This window comes from Mobula hypostoma, chromosome 6 (assembly GCF_963921235.1).
Source record: "Mobula hypostoma chromosome 6, sMobHyp1.1, whole genome shotgun sequence".
Taxonomy (NCBI): Eukaryota; Metazoa; Chordata; class Chondrichthyes; order Myliobatiformes; family Myliobatidae; genus Mobula; species Mobula hypostoma.
The window spans coordinates 161,667,356-161,693,713 of NC_086102.1; the positions used below are offsets into that span (position 1 = coordinate 161,667,356).

At 39.5% G+C, this 26,358-nt stretch overlaps 2 protein-coding genes across 3 annotated transcripts in view; one reads left to right on the forward strand and one right to left on the reverse strand.

Annotated features, from left to right (window-relative positions):
* The window catches only part of ttn.1 (titin, tandem duplicate 1), a 377,466-nt gene extending 364,321 nt beyond the window's left edge, over positions 1 to 13,145 (forward strand). The window contains exons 266-269 of the mRNA XM_063052084.1: positions 81 to 5,908; positions 11,090 to 11,243; positions 11,447 to 11,722; positions 11,820 to 13,145. Of these exons, the coding sequence (XP_062908154.1) occupies positions 81 to 5,908; positions 11,090 to 11,243; positions 11,447 to 11,722; positions 11,820 to 12,118 (6,557 nt within the window). The 3' untranslated portion in view covers positions 12,119 to 13,145. The remainder of the gene's footprint in view (positions 1 to 80; positions 5,909 to 11,089; positions 11,244 to 11,446; positions 11,723 to 11,819) is intronic.
* A 3,819-nt stretch (positions 13,146 to 16,964) lies between these two features.
* plekha3 (pleckstrin homology domain containing, family A (phosphoinositide binding specific) member 3) lies at positions 16,965 to 26,264 on the reverse strand. 2 transcript variants are annotated; one of them, XM_063052089.1, is made up of 8 exons: positions 26,046 to 26,264; positions 24,597 to 24,713; positions 24,117 to 24,272; positions 23,477 to 23,613; positions 22,703 to 22,873; positions 22,469 to 22,512; positions 21,516 to 21,643; positions 16,965 to 19,945 (listed from the first exon to the last, which is right to left on the reverse strand). In XM_063052089.1, exons 2-8 carry the CDS (start codon positions 24,616 to 24,618, stop codon positions 19,809 to 19,811), a joined length of 795 nt encoding a protein of 264 aa, XP_062908159.1. In that variant the 5' UTR covers positions 24,619 to 24,713; positions 26,046 to 26,264; the 3' UTR covers positions 16,965 to 19,808. The 2 variants fall into 2 exon arrangements, with proteins under 2 accessions (XP_062908159.1, XP_062908158.1); XM_063052088.1 differs by having other exon boundaries at positions 16,966 to 19,945; positions 25,945 to 26,264.
* Positions 26,265 to 26,358: the final 94 nt, after the last annotated feature.

Genomic DNA, 26,358 nt, shown 5'->3' on the forward strand with positions numbered 1-26,358 from the left:
TCGGCCACATTAAGTTCACAGTTTTACATTCACTTTCTACCTTTCAGTATCTACATTTAAAATTTTCTTTTTGTTTTTAGTTCCTGCCGAGATTCAATTACCCAAACATCTGGAAGGCATGGGTGCAGTTCATGCTCTCCGCGGTGAAATTGTAAGCATCAAAATTCCTTTCAGTGGAAGACCTGATCCAGTAATTACATGGCAGAAGGGACAAGATCTCATTGATAATAACGGTCACTATCAAGTAATTGTGACTAGATCTTTTACATCTCTGGTGTTCCCTAATGGAGTTGACATAAAAGATGCTGGTTTCTATGTTGTGTGTGCAAAGAACAGATTTGGCATAGATCAAAAAACAGTTGAACTGGATGTAGCAGATGTACCTGACATGCCAAGAGGACTTCAAGTCAGTGACGTTACACGTGATTCTGTTGTTTTAACGTGGAATCCTCCAGCTAATGACGGTGGAAGTAAAGTAATTAACTACATTATTGAGAAATGCGCAACAACAGCAGAGATGTGGATTCGTGTAGCACAGTCACGCGATACACATTACACCGTGGTCAATCTCTTTGGAAAGACTAGCTACCAATTCCGTGTGATTGCTGAAAACAAGTTTGGACAGGGCCAGCCATCAGAGCCAACTGATCCAATAGTCACAAAAGAAGATAAGACAAGAGTTCTGAACTATGATGAAGAGGTTGATGAATCAATGACAGTTACTGAGGGCAAAGCTGATCATTCCACTATTAAAGAACTTCATACCCGCTACACATTTGCTGAAGAGCTAGGACGTGGACAATTTAGTATTGTTCATCGTTGTATTCAAAACACGAGCAAGAAAACATACATGGCGAAGTTTGTGAAAATAAAAGGTGCTGATCAGGTATTGGTGAAGAAAGAGATTGACATTCTCAGTATTGCTCGTCACAAAAATATCCTTTGTCTACATGAATCATTTGAGAGCCTTGAAGAATTAGTCATGATATTTGAGTTTATTTCAGGTCTTGACATCTTTGAGCGCATTAATACAACTAATTTTGAACTAACTGAAAGGGAAATCATTATCTACACTCGCCAAATTTGTGAAGCATTGGAATTTCTACATAGTCAGAATATAGGTCATTTTGACATCAAGCCAGAGAATATAATCTACACCACAAGGAAGAGCTCTTTAGTTAAGATTATTGAACTTGGACAGGCCAGAGCACTCACGCCAGGTGACCACATTAGGATCCAGTTCACTGCTTCTGAGTATGCAGCACCTGAACTACATCAGCATGATGTGGTCAATGCAGCTACAGACATGTGGTCAGTAGGTACACTTGTGTATGTACTACTTAGCGGTCTCAATCCATTTATTGCCGAAACAAACCAACAAGTTATTGATAACATTATTAGAGCAGAGTACAGTTTTGAGGATGAAGCTTTCAAGGACATCACCACAGAAGCTCTTGACTTCATTAATCGCCTGTTAGTCAAAGAACGGAAGGCTCGGATGACAGCTGCTGAAGCTCTTGAGCATCCATGGCTGAAACAGAAGACAGAAAAGATGAGCACCAAAGTAATTAAGACTTTGAGACACAGAAGATACTATCACACCCTAATAAAGAAGGAAATGAACTATGTTGTTTCTGTTGCTCGAATTTCTTCTGGTGGAGCTGTTAGAGCTCAAAGGGGAGTTACAGTTGCTAAAGCTAAAATATCTTCTATTGAAATTGGTCCACTTGCTGGACAGATTATGCATGCTTCTGCTGAAGAAGGCGGTCATGTTAAATATTCCTGCAGAATAGAAAACTATGATCAATCTACTGAAGTCACCTGGTACTTTGGTGTCAGGCAACTTGAGTCCAGTGACAAATATGAAATCACCTATCAAGATGGTTTGGCGACAATATATGTTAAAGACATAAACAAAACTGACGATGGTACTTACAAGTGTAAAGTAGTAAATGACTATGGTGAAGATAGTTCCTATGCTGAATTATTTGTGAGTGGTGTAAGAGAAATTCGTAAATACTTTATGCAACGTACAGTAAAGAGAGTAAAGCGCAAGGTGGATGCTATGAGACTCCTTGAAAGGCCACCAGAATTTACCTTACCTTTGTACAACCGAACTGCGTACACTGGAGAAGATGTCAGATTTGGTGTTACTATAACTGTTCACCCTGAACCAAGAGTAACCTGGTTGAAATCTGGACAAAAGATTAAGCCTGATGAAAATGAGACAAAATATACTTTCATGTCAGATAAAGGTCTCTATCAACTGATCATTCACAAGTTAACGACTGATGATGATGCTGAATACACAGTTGTAGCTCGCAATAGATATGGTGAAGATAGCTGCAAAGCCAAACTAACTGTTGTACCTCACCCCCCTGCAGCAGACAGCACCTTGAGACCAATGTTTAAACGTTTGTTGGCAAATGCAGAATGTATGGAAGGTCAGAGCATTCGCTTTGAATGCAGAGTGTCTGGCACTCCAGTGCCCGTTCTGAAATGGGAGAAAGATGGACAAACTTTGGCATTAGGTCCAAATATTGAAATTGTACATGAAGGTCTGGACTATTATGTTTTGCATGTAAGGGATACTTTACCAGAGGACTCTGGCATTTACAGAGTTACTGCTACCAACAGTGCTGGGTCTGCAAGTTGCCAAGCATATCTAAAAGTTGAACGCATGACGTATGTCAAACGTCAATATAGGAGTGAGGAGGAACGGCAGCAGCATGTTCAGAAACAAATTGACAAAACCATAAGAATGGCGGAAATACTTGCAAATGTTGAAGCTGTTCCATTGACAGCTGTAGCAAAACAAGCTCTGCGAGAAGCTGCAATAATGTACAAACCAGCAGTCAGTACCAAGAATGTCAAAGGTGAATATGAAATTTCAGAGGTCGTAAAGAAAAAAGAAGAAAAGAAACTTCGAATGCCTTATGATGTTCCAGAACCTCGTGTTCATGAAGCAGGGGTAATTGAAGAAAATCAAGATATCAAACAGTTTGTGCCATTATCAGACATGAAATGGTATAGGAAATTACGAGATCAATATGAAATGCCAGCACCATTGGAAAGAATTGCAACAAAACGACCAAAACGAATTCGTCTTTCAAGATGGGAGCAGTTTTATGTTATGCCATTGCCACGCTTTACTGATCAGTATAAGCCCAAATGGCGAATTCCAAAACTATCACAAGATGATCTGGAAACTGTTAGACCAGCTCGAAGGCGCACCCCATCCCCTGAGTATGAAATTTATTACAGACCAAGAAGGCGATCACTTGGTGATTTGTCAGATGAGGACTTACTTTTACCTGTTGATGACTATCTTTCAATGAAAAGAATAGAAGAGGAAAGACTACGTCTTGAGGATGAGCTTGAACTAGGATTTTCTGCGTCACCTCCAAGCCGTAGCCCTCCTCGTTTTGAATTATCCGCTCTTCAGCAAAGGACACAATTAACTACGGCGCAAGAGAAGGAAAAATATGCTGGCTACCAGAAATATCATATCCCTTCCAAATATGAAGCTGGTCCAAGCTTTATAGACCTCAGGCAACGGCATGACAAAGTTGTTTATAAACCCCCAAAGCAAAGACAAAGAATAATGGAAGACAAGGAAGATGAAGAGCTCCTTCGATCAGTTGCTACAGCGCAGAGACTGTCTGCCTATCAGAAAGAACTTGAGTACATGGAGCATGAGGAAAAAGCAAGGATCAAAAGCAGACGAGAAAGAAAGATATTTGTAACAAGATCAGAAGAAGAAGAAGAAGCAGCAGCCATGGAGATTAAGGAATATGTCCCTAGAGAATCCCCACCTGTCTCAAGGCTTCTTAGGAGGAGAAGATCACTCTCCCCAACTTACATTGAATTGATGCGACCTGTTTCTGAGCTGATCAGATCTCGACCACGTCCTACAGAACTTGAAAGTGAAGGTTTAGAAAGACGATCACCCACACCTGAGAGAACCCGTCCTAGGTCACCCAGTCCAGTGTCTAGGGAGAGCTCACTTTCTCGCTTTGAAAGGACTGCTAGATTTGACATATTTTCACGATATGAGTCAATGAAAACTGCTTTAAAATCTAAAAGGACATCAGAAGGGAAATATGAAGTTATTACTCAAGAGCCTTTCAGCCTTGACCATGGTCCACGAATAACTTTGAGAATGCGTTCTCACCGCATCCCGTGTGGACAAAATACAAGATTTACATTAAATATTCTGTCCAAGCCAGGAGCTGAAGTTAGTTGGTACCACAATGGTAAAGAAATTCAAGAGGGTGATAAGTATCATTTTACTGATATGACTGGTGTCCTAACACTGGAAATTCGGGATTGCCAAGTTGAAGATAGTGGAACCTATCGTGTTGTTTGTTCCAATTACAAAGGAGAGGCCTCTGACTATGCAACATTGGATATCACAGGCGGTGACTACTTTACCTACTTGTCTCGCCGTAAAGATGAGGAAGCACCAAAATCGCTTGTACCTGAACTGACAAGAACTGATTTTTACCAAATATCTACAATTAGGAAAACTGCCGAACTTGAAGAGGTAAAAGAATCTAAAAGAGAGGAATCAGAAGTCAGAGAGTCAGTCAGCTCTGGGCTCTATACTTCAAAGGAAAGGGCAGTTCGTGCATCTAGACGAACTCTTCCTGCCAAAATACTAACAAAACCACAATCAGTTACGGTGGCGGAGGGAGAGTCTGTCAGATTTTCCTGTGACATTGATGGTGAGCCAACACCCACTGTGACATGGATGCATGCTGGAAGAGTAATTACTTCTTCTAAACGTTCACTCATTGTTACAACGCAATTTAATTCTACGTTTACAATTACATCAGTTCAATCATCTGATGAAGGAAGCTATACAGTGGTGGTAGAAAATTCTGAAGGAAAGCAAGAAGCATACTTTACTCTGACTATCCGAAAAGCTGGAGTAAAGGAACTGGGTGTTGTGGCACATCCAATGGTAAAGTCTCCTGAACCTCATTTAAAGTCTTCAGAGGCAATGAAACCTTCTAAATCACCAGAACCATTAACTTCCTTTTCAAAAGATAAGTCTGTACGTATTCCTGCAATTGCTCCACCTAAGATCTCTCAAGGTTTGAAAGCCGAAGTTTCTGACGACGGTTCTGTAAAGCTGACATGTGCCGTTGAAAGCACAGCTCTGAATGTGAAAGAATTAACTTGGTTTAAGGATGGATGTAAAATAAGAGAAAACAGTCACTACAAATTGAAATATACTGCTGATGGTGTCTACACCTTAAGTATCCATGGAATTAATGAAACTGACGAAGGGGAATATACTTGTGAAATCACTGGTGAAGGTGGTGTTTCCAAAACAACCTTTTCTTTCGTTGGTCAAGCTTTCAAAAACATTTTCAACAAGGTGACCAAGTTAGCTGAATCAAAAACAGCTACTGAGAAAAAAGCTGTAACAAAATCATATGGAAAAACTGAAGTAGTTCAGGAACAAATTGTGAAAAAAGAATTTAAAACATCATCCACAGAGATTACAGCCACACGTGTACAAATTACAGCAACTGAAGGTCAAAAGGCTGTACTTAAAGCCAACATACCAAGCGCTTCCAATGTGAAATGGATTGCGAATGGTAATGAGCTTGCTAATTCGGAAGACTATCAATATGGCGTGTCTGGAAGAGACCACACTTTAACTATCAAAACCATTGGTTTCAAAGATGAAGGCACGATCACCTGTGAAGCGAAAACTGAGCATGGAATAGTTAAATGTCAGTTTGATTTAACAATTAAGCAAAAAGAATCAAATGCCCCAAAGTTCATTATGCAGCCCAAATCCCAAAATGTCAATGAAGGGCAAAATGTGACATTTACTTGTGAGATATCAGGAGATCCTACTCCGGAAGTTGAATGGCTGAAAAACAACCAACCTGTAAGTAATAAATTAATTTAAAGTTTATGTTCATTAATCCAATTATTCATAAGACCATAAGATTTAGGAGCAGACGTAGGCCATTCGACCCATCAAGTCTGCTCCGCAATTCACTCGTGGGCTGATCCAATTCTTCCAGTCATCCCCACTCCTCTGCCTTCTCCCCGTACCTTTTGATGCCCTGGCTAATCAAGAAGCTACCTATCTTTGCCATAAATGCACCCAATGACTTGGCCTTCACAGCCACTCGTGGCAACAAATTCCACAGATTTACGACCATCTGACTAAAGCAATTTCTCCGCATCTCTGTCTGAAATGGATGTCCTTCAATCCTGAAATCGTGCCCTCTTGTCCTAGACTCCCCTACCATGAGAAATAACTTTGCCATATCAAACCTGTTCAAGCCTTTTAACATTCGGAATATTTCTATGAGATTCCCCCCTCATTCTCCTGATCTTCAGGGAATACAGCCCAAGAGCTGCCAGATGTTCCTCATACAGTAATCCTTTCATTCCTGGAATCATTCTTGTGAATCTTCTCTGAACCCTCTCCAATGGCACTGATGCCACTACGCCACTAGCCGGGTCCCTAATGTCAATATATCCTTCCTAAAATAAGGAGCCCAAGACTGTGCACAATACTCCAAATGTGGTCTCATGAGTGCTTTATAGAGCCTCAACATCACATTCCTGCTCTTATATTCTATACCTCTAGAAATGAATGCCAACATTGCATTCGCCTTCTTCACCACTGACTCAACCAGGATACCTTTAGAGGTTCCTGCACAAGGACTCCCAAGTCAAGTCCCTTTGCATCTCTGCATTTTGAATTCTCTCCCATCTAAATAATAGTCTGCCCATTTATTTCTTCCACCAAAGTGCATGACCATACACTTTCCAACATTGTGTTTCATTTACCACTTCTTTACCCATTCCCCTAAACTATCTAAGTCTCTCTGCAGGTTCTCTGTTTCCTCAACACTACCTGCTCCTCCACCTATCTTTGTATCATCAGTAAATTTAGCCACAAATTCATTAATCCCATAGTCCAAATCATTGACATACATTGTAAAAAGCAGCAGTCCCAACAATGATCCATGTGGAACTCCACTGGTATTCGGCAGCCAGCCAGATCAGGATCCTTTTATTTCCACTCTGTTTCCTGCCGATCAGCCAATGCTCCACCCATACTAGTAACTTCCCTGTAAATCCATGGGCTCTTATCTTGTTAAACAGCCTCACGTACGGCACCTTGTCAAAGGCCTTCTGAAAATCCAAGTATACCACATCTACTGTATCTCCTTTGTCTGCTTGTAATTTCCTCAAAAAATTGCAGTAGGTTAGTGAGGCAGGATTTTCCTTTCAGAAAACCATGCTGGCTTTGGCCTATCTTGTCACGTACCTCCAGGTACTCTGTAATCTCATCTTTAACAATTGATTCCAACAACTTCCAACCACTGATGTCAGGCTAACAGGTCTGTAGTTTCCTTTCTGCTGCCTGCCATCCTTCTTAAATAGCAGAGTAACATTTGCAATTTTCCAGTCATCCGGTACAACGTCAGAACCTAGCGATTCTTGAAAGATCATTGTTAATGCCTCTGCAATCTCTCCAGCTACTTCCTTCAAAACCTGAGGGTGCATTCCATCAGGTCCAGAAGATTTATCCACTCTCAGACCATTAAGCTTCCTGAGCACCGCCTTAGTCATAATTTTCACTGCACATACTTCACTTCCCTGACACTCCTGAATGTTCGGTGTAGCACAAATGTCTTCCACTGTACCATCTCTGTGTCTCTCATTACAATATTTCCAGCATCATTTTTTATTGGTCCTATATCTACCCCCAACTCTTTATATACTTTTAAAAGCTTTTAGTAACTTCTTTGATAATAGTCGCCAGCTTCCTTTCATAATTCATCTTTTCCTTCCTGATGACCTTCTTAGTTTCCTTCTGCAAGCTTTTAAAAGCTCTGTATTCCCACTAGATTTGGTTTCCTTGTATGCCCTCTCTGTTGCTTTTACCTTGGCACTGACTTCACTTGTCAGTCACAGTAGTGTCCTTCTTCCATTCGAAAATTTCTTCTTATTTGGAATATATTTGTCTTGCACTTCCTCATTTTTCGCAGAAACTCCAGCCATTGCTGCTCTGCTGTCCTTCCTCCTGGTGTCCCTTTCCAGCCAACTTTGGCCAGTACCCCTCTCATGCCATTGTAATTTCCTTTATTCCACTGAAATACTGACACATTGGAATTTAGTTTCTCCTTCTCAAATTTCAAAGTGAACTCAATCATATTGTGATCATTGTTTCCCAAGGGTTCCTTAACCTTAAACTCTCCGGTTCATTGCACAACACCCAATCTGGCACAGCCGATCCTCTAGTGAGCTCAACAACAAGCCATTCTAAAAAGCCATCCCTTAGACATTCTACAAATTCTCTCTCTTGAGGTCCAGTTCTGACCTGGTTTTCCCAATCCACTTGCATGTAAAATCCCCAACAATTATCATGACATTGCCCTTCTGACACACCTTTTCTATCTCCTGCTCTAATTTGTAATCCACATCCCGGCTGCTGTTTGGAGGCCTGGATACAGCTGCCATTGGGGTCCTTTTACCCTTGCCATTTCTTAACTCAACCCATAGAGATTCTACACCTTTTGATCCTATGTCATCCCTTTCTAATGATTTAATATTATTTCTTGTACACAGTGCCGCAATACCTCCTCTGCCTACTAACCTATCTTTCTGACACACGGTATATCCTTGGACGTTCAGCTCCCAATGGCACTCATCCCTTAGTCAAGTTTCAGAGATGGCCACAACATCATACTTGTCAATCTGTAGCTGAATTTCAAGATTGTCCATTTTATTTCTTATGCTGCGTGCATTCAAATGTAATACTTTCAGTCCGGTACTTGTTGCTTTCTGTTTTAACTGCACCACGCCTCTACTACCTTGTAAAACGTCCCACTGGTTGTGATTATGCCTAATCTCCTGCCTGTCCTTTAAACATAGAAACACAGAAACATAGAAAATAGGTGCAGGAGTAGGCCATTCGGCCCTTCGAGCCTGCATCGCCATTTATTATGACCATGGCTGATCCTCCAACTCAGAACCCCGCCCCAGCCTTCCCTCCATACCCCCTGACCCCCGTAGCCACAAGGGCCATATCTAACTCCCTCTTAAATATAGCCAATGAACTGGCCTCAACTGTTTCCTGTGGCAGAGAATTCCACAGATTCACCACTCTCTGTGTGAAGAAGTTTTTCCTAATCTCGGTCCTAAAAGGCTTCCCCTCTATCCTCAAACTGTGGCCCCTCATTCTGGACTTCCCCAACATCGGGAACAATCTTCCTGCATCTAGCCTGTCCAATCCCTTTAGGATCTTATACGTTTCAATCAGATCCCCCCTCAATCTTCTAAATTCCAACGAGTACAAGCCCAGTTCATCCAGTCTTTCTTCATATGAAAGTCCTGCCATCCCAGGAATCAATCTGGTGAACCTTCTTTGTACTCCCTCTATGGCAAGGATGTCTTTCCTCAGATTAGGGGACCAAAACTGCACACAATACTCCAGGTGTGGTCTCACCAAGGCCTTGTACAACTGCAGTAGTACCTCCCTGCTCCTGTACTCGAATCCTCTCGCTATAAATGTCATCTCTGTTGTACGCTATGTTTGGCTTAGTTCTGTTTTCCCCTTCCTCAGCCCTATCACTCCGGTTCCCATCCCCCCACCAAATTAGTTCAAATCCTCCCTAACAGCTCTATTAAACCTTCCTGCTAAGATATTGGACCCCTTTGGGTTCAGGCGTAACCTGTCCTTTTTGTACAGGTCGTACCTCCCCCAGTGTGAGCACGTGGCCAAGTGGTTAAGGCATTGGACTAGCTACCTGAAGGTCATGAGTTTGAACCCCAGCCAAGGGAACGTGTTGTGTCCTTGAGCAAGGCACTTAATCACACATTGCTCTGCGACGACGCTGGTGCCAAGCTGTATGGGTCCTATTGCCCTTCCCTTGGACAACATTGGTGTCGTGGAGAGGGGAGACTTGCAGCATGGGCAACTGCTGGTCTTCCATACAACCTTGCCCAGGCCTGCGCCCTGGAGAGTGAAGACTTTCCAGGCGCAGATCCATGGTCTTGCAAGACCTCCCCCAGAAGAGGCCCTAGTGATCCAGGAACCTGAAGCCCTGCCCCCTACACCTGACTCTCAGCCACACATTAAAATGCCTGATCGTACTATTCTTGTGCTCATCAGCATGTGGCACAGGCAGCAATCCTGAGATTACTACCCTGGAGGTCCTGCTTTTCATCTTCCTACCCCTCCCTGAACTCTCTCTTCAGGACCTCCTCCCTTTTTCTACCTATGTCATTGGTACCAACGTGTACCAAGACTTCTGACTGTTCACCCTCTTCCTTCAGAATACTGTGCACCCAATCCGAGACATCCCATACCCTGGCACCTGGCAGGCAATACGCTATGCAGGTATCTCTATCAGGCTGACAGAACCTCCTGCCTGTTCCTCTTACTATGGGATCCCCTATGACTCCCACATTCCTCATCTTCTTCTCTCCCTTCTGCACCACGGTACCAGGCTCAGTGCCAGAGATCCGATCTCCATGGATGTCCTCAGTCAGGTCACCCCCCTCAACAGCATCCAAAATGAGTTAATGATTACTGAGGGGGATTACCTCTCTACTATCTGAGTTCTTCCCTTCCCTTCTCTGACAGTCACCCATTTATCTAATTCCTGTAGCCTCAGGATGACTAACTCCCTGTAGCTCCTCTCCATCTCCTGCTCACCTTTCCTAAGCTGTAGGTCATCAACCCACAGTTCCAGATCCCTAACACGGTCTCTCTGGAGCTGCATCTCGGTGCACCCAGCACAGATGTGGCCATCTGGGAGACTGGAAATTTCCCAGGATTCCAACATCCGACACCCAGAGCAAAGTACTAACCCTAAAGACATGCTGTCTACTCATCAAAAAATGCAAGGAAAAAACTAAGTCCACTTACCCACTTACCTCACCGAAGCCCAAATAAGTCAAAGCCCTACCACTCTGACTCAGACCTCTCTGTTGATGACCGCTCTGCTAGGCAGTGTCTCCGTTTTATGCCTGAACCTTCCCTGCTCTCCAACACATAATTGGTGTGCCAGTTAATCATTTGACTTATTCTATATTTCAGATTGTAGTCTCAAGAAATATAAAAATTAATCGTTTGAAAAACATATACACGTTAGAGATTAAGTGTGCAACAGTTTCTGACAGTGGAAAATATACAGCAACAGCAAAGAATTTCCATGGACAGTGTTCTGCAACAGCCTCCTTGATTGTACTTGGTATGTTATTGCAATAAATTAATTATCACATCTGGTATTACCTAATTTTGATTTTGTGTATAACTGCGACAATTCATTAATACTATGCAGAACAAAGTTTCCCTTGTAATTTTATGATTTAATATTTAAACTGGTTGCACGGACTTGCATGGTTTTCGTTGATCTATTATCATATGATGCTCTCGACACATTGTGCTCTGCAGGTCTCATTGAAGAACCTTCAAAAATGGTACTTTTGGAAACTGGTGCTGCTGCCTCTGCTAGCATGCAAGAACATTTTTCTTCCAAGGCGATGCAAATGACCAAACAAGAGGCCAGCAGTAGCATGACTGAAGTTAAGTTTGCCAGTATGTCTTCAAGCAGTATGTCATCTTTCAAAGAATCAAGAATATCATCAAGCTCCAGCTCTTTTATGGAGCTTGCTAGTATGAGTCAATTGGAAACAAGTGCTAGCAGAATGATCAGCGGTAGTATTAAAGGTGATATTATTAATGTACTGAGAATTTTTTTGTAAATTGTATCTAATGTGCTGCTCAGTGACACAAATTACCTTTTGTTTCTTTTTGTTTTAAATAGGGTCTTCTCCTAAAATTGAAGCTTTACCATCAGATATCACAATTGAGAAAGGAAAGGTTTTAACAGTCGCCTGTGCCTTCTCAGGTGATCCCCTGCCTCAGGTGAAATGGTCACGTGGAGGAAAACCTCTTTCTGATGAAACAGAAACTGGCAGATTCCACATTGAAACATCAGATGATTTAACAACACTCATTATTACAGGTGTCCAAGAAAATGATGCAGGACGCTATACTTTAAGACTCTCAAATGAATTTGGATCAGATTCTGCCACTGTAAATATTAAAGTTAGATCAATTTAAAGATTTGAATCCCACAACTTGTGTTGTAAGCTAAACTTGAAAATTGATATCGTAATTATTATGAATTTGAATCACTGACTTGTAAATATTATTTTATTTTTTTACCTGACTTGACATCATGCATTTATACCAGACTAGACAATTTCTGAACAAATGGTAGATTGTGCAGTATAGAATTACTGCACATTTGATTTAGGAATTTTTAACCATTTTCTGTGACATGTACATACTGTATATAGCCGGTCTAAACGGTTATGCAAGTTTTGTACCTTGTGTTTCATGAGATTTTCATTGCAACTTTTGAAACTGATGGTTAACAGGGGAAAGTTTGAATAGGACGATTACCTTGTTTAACTTGGAAACTAAAATTTGTGCCTCGACAGAATGTTGATGACTAAGAATACCTCAGCAGGTGGAGAGGCTCCCTGCTGAAGACAACCTACAAGTTCGTGGAATTAGAAGGCTAGCCTTGTGATGCTATTTACAAATACCCTCCTGTGAATAACATCACAATACTTTAGCCTGTGAACCGACTATGTCATATCACTGTTCTACACAGACAAGATTATGAATTATGAATACAAAGTAGTAGCGGCCATTACTTTGTATAACCATATTTCATGTGCACTGTTTCTAGCATAGTGACATCTTGGATAGTATTAATGATAATTCATTAACCTGGCCATACCCTCATTTCAGCAAACTATACCAAGTACTCCTATGTAGAAGTAGTGCCAACTCAAGGAGGTTAAGATTTTTCATTGGGTGCGCTGATTTTGTGTGGTAATCGTAGAATTTTATTTAATATTATTTGTTCTTAGGGCATACGTGACAGAAACTAGCCACATTAAAAATTATACATGTTCCATCATTTTAATGCCCTATGCAGTAACTTTATTTAGAGTAGTAGTTATTTTATTTTATTGGGCCTCCTTGAGAATTAGTAAAGTAAATTGGATTTGATTGTGAAATAAAGCATGTTTTCTGCACCTATAAACATTTTCTGTCATTTTTTGTACTTCACTCAATTGTAATTACTCTAATGCGAAGTATGCTGACTAGTTTATCCATTTGCTAATCATAATCTTAATACCAGTAATTTTTAATCATCCAATGGAAATTGCTTTGCCAAGATCAGATCAGATCGACAATCATCTTATCAAATAACGAAGTAGACTTATTCTTGTGTACATCTCTAATTTCTTCTTTAACAAAGTAACGTACTTAGCAAGTTGAAAGGCTGGATTACAATTAAGCACATCAGTGACTCTGAAATTACATGTCAGCCTGACCAGATAAACTAGTTATGGTGTTAGTTGACAGATTATTTGAATGCTAATAGTAAATGGCAGGTAGCATGGAAAATGGGTCACAAGTTCAGTAGAATAAAATAGGGTTGTTTTTGTAATTGGCAAGATTGATGTTCAGAGTGACTTGGGTATAACTATCCTGCAGCTATGAGACTAGAACCAAACATCAATGTTTAAATGCCTTTGATTCATAACATACACCTTTTTGGCCACCCAAAAAGTTATCAGAATGTTGCAAAAATGTTCTAATGCCCTTTAGGAGAGGAAATCTGCCTTCCTTTCCAAAGCTAGCCAAATCTATTAATGTATTTAACTTTTAAATGTTCCGACAAGGATGGTTAAGGAAGAGCAACAGATATGCCGCCTTCATAGTTGCATCAATACGTTGGGGCCAGGGTGGATCTTCAAACGATATTGATACCCAAGAACTAGAATACACTGTGACCAAGCCTGTATGGATAGAAAATTCCAAAAGTTTCACAACAAATTGTGTACAGTTTGAGACAATAACTTCCTGCCCCCACCAACACCCACAGCAGGGAAACATCAACTCCACAACTAATGTACTAAAGTATTCATACAGTACATACATAGAATGCAAGTTTTTTTTGGGGGGGGGGTTAACTATAGACGAAACAACAAAATAACCTGAATGGTGCTTTTGGTCCAAATTGCTGGAAGAAACAATTGTGCTTGTTATTGTTTGGGACCACAAAAACATGAGCAAGTTAAATATTCACAAATCTTTTATCAGAGCATAGCACAGGAATAGGTCCTTTGACCTACAGTGTTGTGCTGAACCAAGTAAATTAGTAATAAAATGGTCAACCAATCTCTTCTGCTTACACAATGTCCATATCCTCACATTCATGTATCTATCAAAATGTCTCTTAAAAGTCCCTAATGTATCGCTCTACCACCTCTCCAGACAGTGCATTCCGGGTACCAACCACTGTAAAAAACCTTGCCCCTCACATCTCCTTTGAACTTACCCCCTCACATCTTAAATGCATGGCCTCTGATGTTAGACAGTTCAACCCTGGGAATACAATATGCTGTCTACTCTATCTATGCCTCATATCTTATAAACCTCTATCAGATCTCCACTCAGCTTCCATCACTCCAGAGAAAACCCAAGTTTGTCCAACCTCTCATTATAGCACATACCCTTTAATCCAGGCAGCATCCTGGTAAACCTCATATTCACTTTCTCCAAAGCTTTAACAGCCTTTCTATAATGGGGCAACCAGAAATGTGTGCATTACTCCAGATGTGGCCTAACTAGACTTTTATAAAGCTGCAATATAACTTCCTGACTTTCGAACTCAATGCCTTGACTAATTGACTAATGTGCCTTCTTAATCACCCTATCAATCCGTGCAGCCACTTTCAGTACTTTTAAACAGTTTTCCATCCTTTACTGTCTTGTCTCCCTTTCTCTTCACCATTTACACCTCGGACTTCAACTACTGCACAGAGTCTTGTCATCTTCAGAAGTTTTCAGATGACTCTGCCATAGTTGGATGTATCGGCAAGGGAGATGAGGTCGAGTACAGGGCTACTGTAGGAAACTTTGTCACATGGTGTGAGCAGAATTATCTGCAGCTTAATGAGAAAAAGACTAAGGAGCTGGTGGTAGACCTGAGGAATCGGTGACCCCCGTTTTCATCCGGGGGTCAGTGTGGACATGGTGGAGGATTACAAATACCTGGGGATACGTATTGACAATAAACTGGACTGGTCTAAGAACACTGAGGCTGTCTACAAGAAGGGTCAGAGCCATCTCTATTTCCTGAGGAGACTGAGGTCCTTTAACATCTGCCAGACGATGCTGAGGATGTTCTACGAGTCTGTGGTGGCCAGTGCAATCATGTTTGCTGTTGTGTGCTGGGGCAGCAGACTGAGGGTGGCAGACACCAACAGAATCAACAAACTTATTCAAAAGGCCAGTGATGTTGTGGGGATGGAACTGGACTCTCTCACGGCGGTGTCTGAAAGGAGGATGCTGTCTAAGTTGCATGCCATCTTTGTCAATGTCTCCCATCCACTACATAATGTACTGGGTAGGCACAGGAGTACATTCAGCCAGAGACTCATTCCACCGAGATGCAACACAGAGCGTCGTAGGAAGTCATTCCTGCCTGTGGCCATCAAACTTTACAACTCCTCCCTTGGAGGGTCAGACACCCTGTGCCGATAGGCTGGTCCTGGATTTATTTCATAATTTACATATTACTATTTAACTATTTATGGTTCTATGATTATTTATTATTTATGAAGCAACTGTAACGAAAACTAATTTCCCCCTGGGATCAATAAAGTATGACTACTACTACTACTACATAGGACACTCTACTGCCATGAATAATCTTGCATCAAAATTTGATCACCTTCAAGCATGAGTAATTTTTTTCATAAGCAGCCTCAAATTTATAATTTAATATTCTCTCAAAAATTTTTAAATGTTTGAACAGACTAGAATTGTTTTTCCTGGAGATTTTTTTTTGCTCCCAAAAAAATCAGTATGTAAGCACCTGGTTGAAAAACGAACATTTTACCATAAAACCCAAGATATTGCATTGTCATGTGAATTCTAAATGGAAACAATGAAACCTCAAGCATTTATGGCCTGTTGCATAGTGTAGTTAAACATAAATAATGAAACCATGATGTGGACAGTGTCCGCCAGAAAGAAATATTATCCTCTAGAAAGGTTTAATTTGGCTCAGTAGTGCAAGTATAGGCAAGGTCAGAAGATTGTTACTTAAAATAAAAACTAGAAGTACACATACATAGACAAAAGGTTACCTGTAAAATCTGAGTCAATTTATGACTAATTCATTCTATACTGTCAGCAGGACAAGTATTCATTGATGGTTTGGAAAAACAATTTCAAGCTAAGAATTAAAGGTAATTCTTGAAATCTTGTTTCACAAATTGGCCTTATACATTTTTGTTCTAAAATCTTCATACTACTCATGGATTATAAAATTAAGTCTGAATTATTGAACATGGTAATTACAAAACCATAAGACATGGGAACAGAATTAAGCCATTCAGCCCATCAAGTCTACTCCACTGTTCAAAGCTAATTTATTTTCCCTCTCAACCCCATTCTCCTGCCTTCTCCCAATAATCTTTGATGCCCTTACTAATCAGGAACCTATCAACCTCAACTTTAAATATACCCAATGGCTCGGACTCCACAACTGCCCATGGCATTGAATTCCACAGATTCATCACATTCTGGCCAAGGAAATTCCTCTATATTAACATCAATATGTTTTTTTTAAAAAAAAGTTACACTAAAAAGGAAACAAATAATATGAATTAGGAAATTTATTCAAATTATGGACCACCACTGACTTTTTTTTTTTAAAAACTGCACAAAAAAGATTATTAGAAAAGTCAGTACTCCATTGTTTCCCATCCTCTACTCAAATCACCTAACTAAGTGGAAATTAAGAGCTCAAACATTTATCCATGACTGGATTGGCATGACATATTACCATCCTATCTTCAAGTTCCAAATATCTATCAATAAAGATATCATGCTTTAATTTATTGGTTTATCAGCATTAGCACATTTGACTGTCATGACAGCAGGAGTACACCCAAGTTTCATAATATTAAATCATCTGTTTAGCAATTAATCGCAAAAATTAGGTCCTGATGGGAGTGAAGTTTTGCATATTACTACAACTTAAATTTCATTCTGGATCAATTTATATTCAGTTTATTTTTTTTATATAAGAGTTATCATAGAGAAAAAGCAGAAAATGGCACAAACAAAAATCTATTTCCCACAATGAACCAGACATGAAAATCCTAAAGGATATCCTGACAGTACAAGTCAGAATAGGTTCTTTCCCCATAGGTATTTACATTCACTGCAATTAAAATTCACATCTTATACATTGACATTATGAATCAATCATGCTGAAATGGTTATATATTACCTAATTAGGACCATTTTCAACATTTACTCTAAGATACAAACAATTATGAAGTTTTCTTTAAGTGGGTGAATGCATTTTTAAACTATTATAGTTAATTACTGAAAAGCAAAATTCCAAAAGTGAGTTTTATTTCATTGTAATTTTAACAGTGTAAAACATCACTAATAAAACTTAGTGCTACATATTTATCACACAAATAAATCAGTTTTCTTCCTTCTCTGTCAGCTTTAATTCTTGCTGCTGAGCTGTGTTCAATTCTTATATTTATCCAAGGACCCTTTTTAATTGTATACAAGCCATGACATTAACAGCTCTCTCTCTCTCTCGTACACATATTTTGTATGTATGGGAGTTGACTGGAATATAAAAAATACAGTAGAGCTTGATTCTGTCTTCATAGACATTTGCTAACAGGGTGGCAAGGTTGATAACAGTTAGTAATTAAAATTCTCACTTGATTTCCTCTCCTATAACCCAAGGTACCAATTTCATAATTGGTGCTTCAGCTGAGATCAGGTAAATCACAAACTGAAGTCTTTGATGCATTATTCAACTTTAATGAAAAAACTCAATTATTGGCAAAACTGTAAAGACATGAATTTTAAGCATAAATGCCTGAACAGATAGTTTTGTAAAGGAACAGGATGATAAAAAGCTGTCCATTTTACAAGTTTTGCATGCAAATTCTTAATATTCACAGCATTTAATATTTACAAAAAATGGTGGCCTGGTTAATAACTTTATATTAACATTTGTCACTAAGCTGTATCATTATTCACTAGTAAGCTGAAGTTTTTACATGCCTAATACTCTTCAAACTTTAACAGCTGGTTTATGGAACCAAGTTTGCCGATCTCCTGGACTAGAACCATGGGTTTCTGGAGATTAAAGTGCTGTACCCCACACACCTCTGAGTCATGACAAGGATATTCTGTATTCCAGAAGTGCTAACACATCCGGTGTAGTTTTTGCAAACTGCTCACAATACTCTCATGACATGCTGTCCATTACCAAAAAAATACACATTAAGACTTCAAAATAATGTTTTTCATGTAAAGCAATGTGGGAGAGTGGAGTCTATCTAAAATACTGAAATGCTGTTTGTTTAATGTGTGGTAAAAGAAGAATTAAATACACTACCATTGTTTCCACTAAATTTGCTAGAGCAATTTAATTCAATCCTTCTTTGTAATCATATTGCTTATATTGGAAGAAATGGATGTGCAGAGCAAACTACATTAGCAGCATATCCAACATATAAATAAAAGCCAACAAAATCAGAATAGAGATTTCAACTGTTGATTGGTATTGAATTACTATGCAAATTATTTACACATTCTTGAGAAAAGTTGACCAAAGTATCCTCTCAGGGTCATATTCAATTTTAAATGCACCAAGTCCAGATAACACTTTTGTCAGAATATTGTAAATTGTAACTTTTCCATTATTTCTGATCTCCGCTCAAATATGGCACAAGTGATAAAGATACAAGAGCTTCGAAATCTCTAATGACACAACCAGTTAAATTTCTGCTAATAAAACTAAAAACAACTGGGAAATAACACTTTTGTTTTCCATCTTGGCCAAATAAATGATTATAAAGTCTAAACTCAAATGAAAATCTCTTCTCTTTACTTCAGTTGCAGATGATCATATTATAAAAGTATCTTATTTCTACAGTTTCCCAGTTACAGTTTTTGTTACTGGATCTTATTTCATTAATCTATTTTTATTGGATATAAAATACACCTGCTTCATTGCCTTCAGAAATGAAATAGATGGTATCTACTCATTTCTCTTTCAAAGGTAATGCAGAGCACAATAGTTTTAACTTTATGCTTCAGAAACTGTTTCTACACATACGAGTTCTGGTATAACCAGTACTAATTGGCTGCTACTAGAAAAGATGAAGCACAATCCAACCCTCATCCTCAATCAGTATTCAGCACTCATGTATATAACAGATTTCATTCATCATGTACAAACTACAAAGTCAAAGAAAAGGTGTAAACAGAAACATCAAACTGTGATTCCTCTAGAATGTTAATTCTAAGGATACACAGGTGCATACAATGAATTTGTACAGCCCCAGGGATTGACTGCTCCTCAAATCCCTCCTGCCCACAGTCTGCGCTATTTACTTTTCCACTCAAGCTTCACAGTTGCTATTAACTCTTAATGGCACGTTGCTCCTTATGGCAAAGTTTTGAATCAGATGATTACCGATCCTCAATGGATTTATTACACAATACTGTAGAAAATACAGTCGTAGTTTATGGAAAATATATCATAGAAATAAGGTTAGGTAAGCTTGTCAAGTTTTCTGATTTGATGCAGTATCATAAAGTGCAGAGAAAGCCATTTAATTAGGAAATCATGTCCCTTTGTTGCAATATTATAAATCCATTTTAATTCGTATTTTCAACTTGAAAGTGCAACAAATTGACTTTCTGTCTCTGTTTTATTTCTTGAGATTGCAGCATTTTCTTCCGGAATGGTCACTGGAGGGAATTCACCATTTGCAGTCAATAAAGAGTTGCGAGACATTTGAGTAATCTCTGTAAGAGTTAAAACAATTAATTCACAATAATCGGGTCAATATACTTATGTCCGAAAACTAAGCGTCAGCCCATACTCATTAAAAATGTCAACTCAATATTTAAATCTTGTTCTACACAGAGCTATGATAAATGTGCTGCAGATCGAAGATCACAGAAACAGGCCCTTTGGACCGCTGAGTTTACATCAATTCTCCAACACCCATTAATACTAATTCCCACATTCCGATCAACTTACTCCCCATCCCTATTCCAGACAATTTTCCAGCACTAGTTTAATCCAACAACCTATACATTTCTGGAATATGGAAGGTTACCAGAACACCTAGAGGAAACCCACACAGTTGCAGTGAGAACATCTGAACCCTAGAGAGAAAACCCAGAGGATGCAAATGAATTCACATCACTAGAGCTGCCAGTCAGGAGCACTGTAAGATATCACAACTATACATAGGGCTTCACAATGGCATACAATAGTAATCATAGACATAATCTGAACTCTCAGTTGCCCAATCAACAATCTGGTCAGTGCCATTTCTACTGTTGGATCGTTGCTCCATTATAAAGCTCACAAGTCAATTGATATCGTCATAAAAAGTCATTCCTGCCTGTGGCCATCAAACTTTACAATTCCTCCCTTGGAGGGTCAGACATTCTGAGCCGATAGGCTGGTCCTGGACTTATTTCATAATTTACATATTACTATTTAACTATTTATGGCTCTATTACTATTTATTATTTATGGTGCAACTGTAACCAAAACCAATTTCCCCCGGGATCAATAAAGTATGACTATGACCGGACAATGCTGAGAATGTTCTATGAGTCTGTGGTGGCCAGTGCGATCATGTTTGCTGTTGTGTGCTGGGGCAGTAGGCTGAGGGTAGCAGACACCAACAGAATCAATAAACTCATTCGTAAGGCCAGTGATGTTGTGGGGATGGAACTGGTCTCTCTGACGGTGGTGTCTGAAAAGAGGATGCTGTCCAAGTTGCTTGCCATCTTGGTCAATGTCTCCCATCCACTACATAATGTACTGGTTGGGCACAGGAGTACATTCAGCCAGAGACTCATTCCATCGAGATGCAACACAGAGCGTCATAGGAAGTCATTCCTGCCTGTGGTCATCAAACTTTACAACTCCTCCCTTGGAGGGTCAGACACCCTGAGCCAGTAGGCTGGTCCTGGACTTATTTCCTGGCATAATTTACATATTACTATTTAACTATTTATGGTTTTATTACTATTTATTATTTATGGTGCAACTGTAACGAAAACCAATTTCCCCCAGGATCAATAAAGTATGACAATGGCTATATGACTATGACTATAATTAACTTCAATGATGAAACATATCCCAATTCAGGTCATAAAAGAAAAATAAAACAAAATTGAACATCAAAACAAGGAACTTTGTGGCAGTGTGGGTCACTTAAAAGCCTGGAATAAAACTACAGTTTACCCAAGGCCTCAATTTCCTTATTAATTTAAACAATTTTATATTAAAAATTACATTAAATTGATTATTGAAAACACATGATTATTCAGAAGGATCTAATTCAATGCTTACTTTCTGGATCATCCAGAGCACTGTCACTGTACGATTCCGTATCTGAATAAGTCCGTATTCTCCTGTGTACATCAGGACGTGATGCTGCAATTGTAGTTTCCTTTTGGTAATTCGTGTCCAGTTTCCTGCTAAAGGTGAAACGTGAACTTAACTCAAACTCTGACCATGAAGTCATGTATAAATCAAGATGCAAGGTACTGAAAAGGTAATGCTCTGGTGACGTAATCGCAAAACCCAAACCACAACTACAGTAAGATGATGTGTTAGAACTTAGCAATTAATTTTATAGCAATTTTGTTCATGCAATAACAGAGACCATACTGATAAAAATATTAAGTTAGATCATGGTTCCCAATGATTTTTATGCCACTGACGAATACTATTAAGCAAGGGGTCGATAGACCACAGGTTGTCAACCACTGAGTTGATAAATTCTGCATACCCTTTTTCTAGATATACCAGCTACCCATGTGCCCGCACCAGAAAAAATTTAGTATCTGCCACTGTCTCCAACAATCATATTCTTGACCTTCTTTCTAATTCACCCCAACAAATCCTTGAGGTAAATATTCACAGTCCTGCAAACCTACCACTGCTGGATCCCAAGGCATCATCTTGCATATCTCCAGAGCAACATGAACCTCTGGGCAGGTAATGTAATCTCATCAGTAAACAATGGCATGGGTTGTACAACATGGAAACAGGCCACTAGGCTTAACCACTCATCCTTCATTTGTCCTCCACAGAAACCTCTTTCAGTCTTTCCTCATCCAAATTTGTTAGCTAAATTCTCTTTTCTAACCTTAATTGTACGTTTGACCAGTCTCCCCATGATTACAAATGCACCATCTGTTTCAACCATTCCCTGCAATAACAAGTTCCACATTTTGGGCAATTAATAACGCCAAATATAATTTACGTTTATAACCAACAACAGAAGTCCTTTCCCTTACCCATCATAAAGTATAGTACCAGGATGACTAATTGATCGTTTCATCTGCAATATTGAAAAAGAAGTTACCAACTTGAAAAGCATCTAAATTAAACTAAAATTACTGTTCAATTTATATCAAATGTAATTCACCAAAAAGAAAATTAAAGAAAATTAAAAATTACACAAGAAAGACAGCAGAAATAACATAGAAACATTGGTAACTCTATATTTGTTCCTCTTAATAGAACCATACCCGAACCATCTGAACTGGTGAAGGTGATACAGGAGAGACCAGTGGATCAGAGTGAGAAAACTGGAACATTTCAGGCTTAAACTTGGCATTGGCTATTTTCATGCACTCTTCAAGAGTTGTAATGAAGGTATTACATGTGGCACTGAGTAAAGATGAGGCTTCATTCATGTTCTGAGAAACAAAAATGTTATTTTTTCACTTTATAAGTGTATACAGCAAGTTATACATACATAATTGCGATTAGATTACCCAAATAATAACCAGCAAAAAGAACTATTCCTTTATACAACTTACAGGCTTCAAACTAGTACATTGACAATTATGAAGCTATATTTTATTTTATTTGGGAAAATAAATGCAGAGATCAATTACCTAAAAAAGATCCCTTGATCATCTAAATAGTAGACTACACAATTTACAAAGTTAATACAGCTATAGCAAGACTTTCAGCAATCAAAGGATTTATAAAGACAGAAACGATGTTATAACCCAAGATTAGATTTGATGGATAAAGAAAGGAATATAGGTTCAAGGTGAATACATAGAACAGGAAGTTTTTCTTGGGTGGAGGGCAAATAGTCTGTTTCAATGCAAAATTTTAATGCATTTTTCTAAACCGCTAAGACAAACTAGTTAAAGCAAAGAAATCTTGCAGACTGAACACAAACATTATAATTTGTTTTTCAGATCTTCTTCGGATACTAACTATAATTAATTACACAAAAAAAAACACAAAATTGGATCAGGTCATTACAATATATTCTGATACTATACCTCAGCCGTTGGCATCAAACCTGGTTGACCCTGTTTACCAGACTCTTGTATTGTATGAACTTGCTGCATTAGTAAGTCACAATACAACCGAAGCTCTGACATCTTCGTTTTGAGAGATTCATTAGTTTCACTGATTTCTGGGGGTGTCAAACAACAATACACAATTTAAACATTAATAGATTAACATTTCATATTTAATCATCAAAATCCATCCACATACAGCTTGAGCAGGAAGTAACAGTTAGAATAGTTTTAGGACCAACACCAAAATTAGTCTGACAATTTAATTATCATTTGCAACCCAAATTCAGTTTATAAAATTTATTATTTTCAGTTCAGTGCAACTTGTACATTTTACTATTGTGAACAAGACATTATGATAGTTATATTTACTTTTTTGATCAGCATATTTAATGGATTATACAGCCATTAGTTTGTTGACTTGATTAACATTTGCCGATCAACAGATACCCAAGTATCTCAGATTTGCAAAATAAAATTAAGTAATGAAAGACAAGGACAATTATGAATGACATCAGATAACAAGGAAAATTTCAGTTAGGTCTTATATAAAAGTTTGTCAAAAATAGAGGCAGGTAACTTTCAATCTCCTTTATGTCCTGTTTGTATTTAGTGTTACCTTTTTCCTTTTTAGTCCTCGTATCTGCAAGACATGCCTTTGAACTCCCTAGTGCCACCAACCACCTCTGCCGTTCAGCAGCATTGACGGATTTCACATAGAAATGTTGTTCTCCAGGAATAATCAGTTCCATTCTTGTGTTATCTGTTGGATGTACTGGTTTTAAAGAAAAACAAGTAATAAAGTGATCCTATAGCAAAGTGCAACTATTTAAAATAAGTTCTTTTGGAAAGTTTATAATCACAAAAATGCCAGTTGTCTAAATTTTAAGGAAGTTAACATTACAAGTTTTTGAACTTTGAGAAAATAAAATAAATGCCTGGATATCCTAACCTAAAATCTAAACAAATATCTTAATCAAATCTAATTTAGTTTGATGTCAACAGTATTTTCTTTACAGAATACAAAAAGAAATCTGTGTCAAATTAATTCCATGTATAACTAATTTCATTTGAGTTAGGAAGAATGTTTGCTACTTGCCTTTAATTTCACAAACAGACATTTTGATACTCCCTTTGCTACCTTTGTTAACATCATCCTGGGAATCATAATAAGAAAGTATTCCATTATCTAGAATGAACCAACGAGGCTGCCAACCTAAGGAAGAGAAAAACAATTGAAAGGTAAAATTACTAGTGATTCTTTGAAGCACTGAGTTTCACAGGACAGGCACCGAGATCAGGTATAGGGGAGAGAAAGCCAGCATACAGAAGTCAGCAAGAGAAAGACTGGCAGATGAAAGGTGGGACCAGATTAGGTGTGGGCAGATGGAGCCAGGTAGGAGGGGTAGGGGGTGTGATAAAGGTAGAAAAGGATGAGGGGTGGGGGTTGAACAGAATGGTACAAGAAGAGAGGAGGAGGAAAGACGAACCAAGGGAGAAGAAATACACTTGGAAAGAAGGTAATGGATTCTGCTAATGAGGTAGGAATGGTGAAGGCTGAATAAAGGGAAAGAGAACACGAGTTGTCTGATAAAAAGGGATCAAGCAACACAGTGGGAGAGTTCCTCAAAATTGCAAAATCCAGTTTTCATAACAGCTTGGGTTGTAGGCTACCTAAGCAGTACATAAAGTGTTGTTCTTCTAATTCACATTTGGTCTCACCTTGCCAGAGGTCAGCAGGATAGGAGTGGGAAAGGGAGCTGAAATGAAGCTCAAGGCAGCCATTGTCATGCCAGTGTAGAGGAGGCCACACATGTGCAATAGACCAGGTTGGAGAAGTTGCACATGAATCTCTGCGTCACTTTTATGGACTGTTCGGGTTCCTCCATGGTCATGAGAGGTGAGAAGAGGCAGATCGCAGGGAAAAGTATCAAGAGGGAGGGAAGAAAGAAATAACGGACTATGGACTCCCACTATAATTGGCAGAAATAGTTAAGAGAATGCATAGACTAATGGGGTGAAAGCTGAGGAGCATAGGAACAAGATCTCCGTTCTAGGGAACGGTTATTGAAAACTGGCACCCAAGAAATTGAGTGTGAGTGTGTGAGAGAGAGATTTGCAGCAAGAAACAGACAAACTGAGAGAAAACAAATGGGATCCTTAACTTAAGACAGGGTGAGAGGAAGTGTAATCGAGGTAAATGTTAGTTTATAGCAGAAACCGGCAGTTATATTATCGCCTGAGCTAAAGACCAAGAGATCCAGAAAAAGAAAAGTCACAAATAGTCCATTTGTGGTCCCCGGAATACAGCTCTGACCATGTCCTGGTTATCTACCCTATCGCCCTTTACAGGGCCCGGTGAGGCGGCAGAGGGGCGAGGAGGCTGGGTGCTCGGCCGGGCTGCCGTTGACAGGTATGCGGGGCGAGCGGGCCGGGACCTCGCTCACCCGTCAGGTAATTGGTCCACTTGTACAGGATCCCTTCCATCTTCACATCTTACGGTTCCGCCTCACTTCACCGCGAGCTCAGCGGACATCGGGAGGCTCACCCGGGCCTGCGACCTCGCTCTCGTTGCTGCGACAGCGGCCCCATCCACGAATCCCCCGCTCAGCAGCATCGCATCCTCGGAAAGCCTCCGGCGGCTGCCTCGGCTACGGGTTACGGGCTCCGAGCGCCCGGCTCCCACCTCTCACCTCCGCACCGGAAGTCCCTTCCGCAGCAACGGCGGACGCAGCCGTGACGTGACGAGACCAGACGGCTACTGCCGGAGCTTTTCTCGTGAGATCTCGGGTTTAGGGCGGGCGGGGTAGAAACTCAAGGGGCGGTGACAAACTAGTTAATTGACAGGCGCGTCCTCCAAT